The following is a 5,000-nucleotide window of genomic DNA, read 5'->3' on the forward strand; positions in this document are numbered from 1 at the left end:
ATAATGTTTGATAAGAGCCTTGCACATTGTTTTAAAGGACGATCTATTTTATAAAACAAGTAACTTGCATTTGGTGACTTTCCAGCTTACAGGGAGCATTCTCAGAACTTTAGTTGAACGTTCATCTAACGTTTTTAAGTGTTGCTACTTGTTTCAGAACATTCAGAGAACTTTCAGAAATAACGTTATCAAAACTTCATGAGAACATTAACAAAAATCAGAAAGTACAGAAAGTAAAAACTCAACTCAAGTCTCCTTCATTTATACAGCGCTTTTAACAATATAGATTGTTTCAAAGCAGCTTTACAGTGATAACAGGAGATTACAGTAACAGAGATTGTTTAGGCTTTACAGCAGATCTAGAATAAAGTTATTGTCCAGCTAAAGTTAGTTTTTGATTGATTTACTTCCATTGCAAAGATCATTAGTTATTAACTAATCCGCTTACATGACACCGTTTTAACTGAAAACAGAAAACTTTTAATGCGTTCTGGCGTTCATTTGCGCGACAACAGTGTTTGGTGGCTCGAGAACGCAAACTTTGAAACAGGTTCCAAGATAAACATACAGCAATCATCAACTTCATTAGAGATTCAAAAAATTGTGCGGAGCCACTGAAAAGAAAGCCCTGGATTCAGGAGGGTTTATGGGTGGATTTCTCCCACACTCACCAGGATGTTGCTCGCGGCGGGTCTGGGAAGCGAGGTGGAACGGTACGGTGGCCGCGGTGCCCCGTCTGAACGCTTACAAACTGGACTCTGGCGTCTGTGAGAAGATTCAGCACTCAGCTGTAAAGTTCTGTCCTCCACGTCTCTTGGATGTGTGGAGCTCACTTCATCTTCCCTCCTCACTTGGTCGATGTCAGTCTCTAGGTAGGTCCTTCCCAATGTTCCCGATCCCTCTTGAGTCCTTCTCAGGGTCTTGCTGGCGTCCAGAATCTTGCAGCTCGGCATGCACTTGGCCCACTTGTGCTCGGAACCATCCCTGGAGTCGCAGAGAGAATCCCTACTGGAAGCAAACCAAGGGCTGGAGGAGAGGGAACCGGAAGCTGGAGTTGGATTTAAACATTGGAGAGACGAAGTGGCAAGCGGCTCCTTCTGACGGACACGCGCACCGAAAGCTTGCAGACACTCGGGGTCCAGCACCCGGCACGTCACCTCGTCCAGAAAATGAGAAAACTTCAGCTTCTCTTCGATCTTCTGCTCTAAGTGTGTAGACGCTGCCGAAGCAGAAGAGGACGCCGAATCCCTGCAGACTAACGCCTCCTGCTCCTCTCCCTCCTGGCTCTCCGATCCCGGGCAACTGTCGGAGTTCTGGTAGCCGGTCTCAGAATCGCTCGTACCTCCTGGTTGGCTCGCCGATTCCGCACGCACCCGAAAAACCTCCTCGCTGTGCTGTTTAATGGAGCTGCGCAGGAGACAGGTGGCGCCGGAGCTCCAACTGTTGGTGTCCCAGCTGTCGTCCTCACTGGAACTGCGCAAACTGGGACTGGAGCTGTGCAAACTGGGACTGGAGCTGCGCAGACTGGGACTGGAGCTGCGCAGACTCAGACTGGAACCTTGCAGTGCCGAGGATGTTGGAAAGCTCTTGAGGCTGGTCACTGAACCCTTTAGGCTGGGCAAGGATCCTTGCAGGCTGGAGATCGAGCTCTTCATTGAGGTGAAACCATGAAGGGTGGGTGAGGAAAGGCTTGACAGACAGCGAGGCAACGGCTCTTCGTCTAGATCGCATCCGGAGAACACGGGACAAGAGGCCGTGGATGAACAGGATCCGCGCTCCTGCCTGACGGTCGCCGTCTTGGGCCGTAGCTGCCTCTTCAGGGTGGACGCCGTCCCGTTGACCGTTACCCCTCTTCCCGTTTTTGATGAGCCGTTCTGCATTTTTGAGTTTTGAGTGCATGGAAAACTGTAGCATGATGATCTGGGCTGGCCAGATTTTGACGGATCTCGCGCTCCGGTCCTCCCTCAGACCGTCGCCCTACATGCAATTCCTGACACACTTTCTTAAACACTTGCTCTGCAAGGACAAACACGTAGAGACTTTAAAACATACTGATTATTAGGTGAATAAAGCTGATAACGCAATCTTTTCCGCCGGACACATAGCGAAGAATCCCTCCGTATGTGTTCTGTTGATAAAGTCTAAGAGGAATCCTGGTTAACTTTCCAGGTCAGTTGCTCTTTAGAGCAGGACATTGATCATGATGCCACATGATGGACGGGATGTGGGGCAGAACTTGTGTTCCATAAATCGATTTTTCATTGAAGTTTACCGAGGCAGACTAAAGCTGGCTCTGTGTGGTCAGTGTGGCTGGCCCATGATGGAGATCAAGGCTTCATTACATGTAGTTTAACGGAGCGTCAGAGCCGAGTGCAGTCGAAGAGAGGAAGACGATTCGAGGTGAAGATGTAAACTGTAGTATCAGTGTAAACTAGAGACTAACTAAAAGCAGTGAGATAGCTGGTGTTGAAAAGGTGAAGTGAACACACAGAAAACTGTGGGCAGGATTCATTATCAAAACAGCAACAAACACACATGAAGGAAACGGAATCAATTGTGATAAGAGCTTGGATCGTTCTGTCAGCATTTACTTTCCAAACCTTAATGACTGTCTTCATTCTGTGGGATACACAAGAAGATATTTTGAAGAACGTTGGGAACCAAACGATATTGGAGCCTTTTGACTTTCATTGTATGGACAAAAACAAAACACTGAGACATTTTGTGTTGCACAGAAGAAAAAGCCATACATGTTGGGACCGACATGAGAGCGAGTAAATGATCAGTTCTGGGTGAACGATCCCATTAATGTCGTCGGTTCAGTCTCTGACTTAAAGAAAGTTTAGTGCAGTATCGACTAGTGAGAGGGAGCAACTGAATCAGCGATGAAGGCTGAAACTAAGAAACATCAAAGCACATAAAACACATTTAGTTGTCTCCTGGGTCATTGTTTGCCTATGGAATCACATACATTTAACAGACAACTGAGTGGAACATTGTTTAGAATGAGCGATGACTGAACCATTGACTGGCAGAGTCATCAATACACACATCAATAGACCCTTAAGCAACATGCTGAGCAACACACACATTCACACACTCTCTCTCTCTCACACACACACACACACACACACTCACACTCACACTCTCTCTCTCACACACACACACACACACACACACACACACTCACACATACACACTCACACATACACACTCACAGTCTCTCTCACACTCACACTCTCTCTCTCACACACACACACACACACACACACACACACACTCACACATACACACTCACAGTCTCTCTCACACTCACACTCACAGTCACACACACACACACACACTGATCGTGCTGAGGAAGATCTCAGATGTCGTGGGTCGTTTGCGTGGACATTATGATCAGCTCTGAGGCCAAACTCTGAACATTCATATTATGCTGTTTTTCCATTTTTTTATATTTTATTTTAATTTGATCTAATTTTGAATATGTTAGGGTTATCTGAGCAGATATTTGACAGACAATACTCAGCATTGAATGCATGACTTTGATTTATATATATATATACTTTCACCGGCCACACGACTGCAGAAATCAGTTATCTTAAGAGATTAGATGAGTGTGTGAAGGCATGTTTCAGTTCAGCGCCGCTTCCTTCTTCTTTCTCTCCTGGGTGAATATCATCCGAAAGTTAAAGGATCTTGAACTGAATTAAATCTCAAGGGAAGTTTCCGCAGCTGAGAGATCATTAATGTCAGTGGAGCGAAACCCTCCTGTAGAGAGAGAGAACAGCAGATCATCACTGGTGTGTTACGCTTCATGATTAATAACTGTCTTGAAGACGCCAATGAAGAGATTCAGAAGCGTGAGCAATTATCAGGTTCTCAGACTCGAATGCAGCCAACTTTAGTGTGTGAATGTGTGTGTGTCAGTGTGTGTGTGTGTGTGTGTGTGTGTGTGTGTGTGAGAGTATGTGAAAGAGTATATTTGTGTGTGTGTGTGTGTGTGTGTGAGAGAGAGAGAGTATATTTGTGTGTGTATGTGTGTTATAATGAATGCAGCCAACTTTAGTGTGTGAATGTGTGTGTGTCAGTGTGTGTGTGTGTGTGTGTGTGTGTGTGTGTGAGAGTATGTGAAAGAGTATATTTGTGTGTGTGTGTGTGTGTGTGTGTGTGTGTGTGTGTGTGTGTGTGTGTGTGTGTGTGTGTGTTATAATGAGTTCCATTGTTTAATGAAGGCTCTGTGGGGGTTTATGAACTTTCAACACGTTGTTATTTGCATATCTCACACACACTGATTTCACACACACTGATCTCACACACACTGAGGGTCTCAGCGCCCTCTGGTGGACGAGACTGTCAGAGATCAGACACTGATGGGATCAGAAGCCACGCGTGTGGACTGAGGAATGTTCATCAGTGTCTGATTTCTCTCAGTTCTCATGTTAGTTTCTGCACATTCATCATTACGCACGACGCCGATTCACACGAGAGCCAATGAGGAGCGTGTGCAAGTTCTGCTCCGCCTCTTTTCCTTATATGGCGCTGAATGGAAAGTTCGGCGAGACTCGCTCCTCGTACAGAGCTTTATTATGGCTTGCGATGCAGCGTTCGAATGGAGATACCATATCTCATCTCATCATATGCCATCAGCTTCTTCGTGTTCATAGATAATGTGCAGTATTATCCAGTGTTCTTCCAGCACTAAACTGAATGCTTTATTTTTAATAATTGAACTCAAACACTGAGTTATGATATCTGATCATCATATCTCAAAGTCCAACTAGTTCAGATACAGATATTAAGTCGCATCTATAATTGTAAAATAATGTTCCTTCATGAGATAGTGGGATCTAATTCTCTATTAAATATCGGTGTGTGTGTGTGTGTGTGTGTGTGTGAAACTGAAATAGATCAGGAGAATGTGGTCGCTCCCCCTGTTGCCATGACAACCACTGCCTGCATATGTATTAAAACGGGCTCATATCCACCAGGACCCAATT

General features: G+C 45.4%; 1 protein-coding gene across 1 annotated transcript in view; it reads right to left on the reverse strand.

Moving 5' to 3' along the window:
• begain (brain-enriched guanylate kinase-associated) overlaps nt 1-2,148 on the reverse strand; it is a 30,836-nt gene extending 28,688 nt beyond the window's left edge. The window contains exon 1 of the mRNA XM_079852603.1: nt 672-2,148. Within this exon, the coding sequence (XP_079708729.1) occupies nt 672-1,880 (1,209 nt within the window). The 5' untranslated portion in view covers nt 1,881-2,148. The remainder of the gene's footprint in view (nt 1-671) is intronic.
• Between the last annotated feature and the right edge of the window lie 2,852 nt (nt 2,149-5,000).

This window comes from Squalius cephalus (genome assembly GCF_949319135.1).
Source record: "Squalius cephalus genome assembly, chromosome: 20".
Classification (NCBI taxonomy): domain Eukaryota; kingdom Metazoa; phylum Chordata; class Actinopteri; order Cypriniformes; family Leuciscidae; genus Squalius; species Squalius cephalus.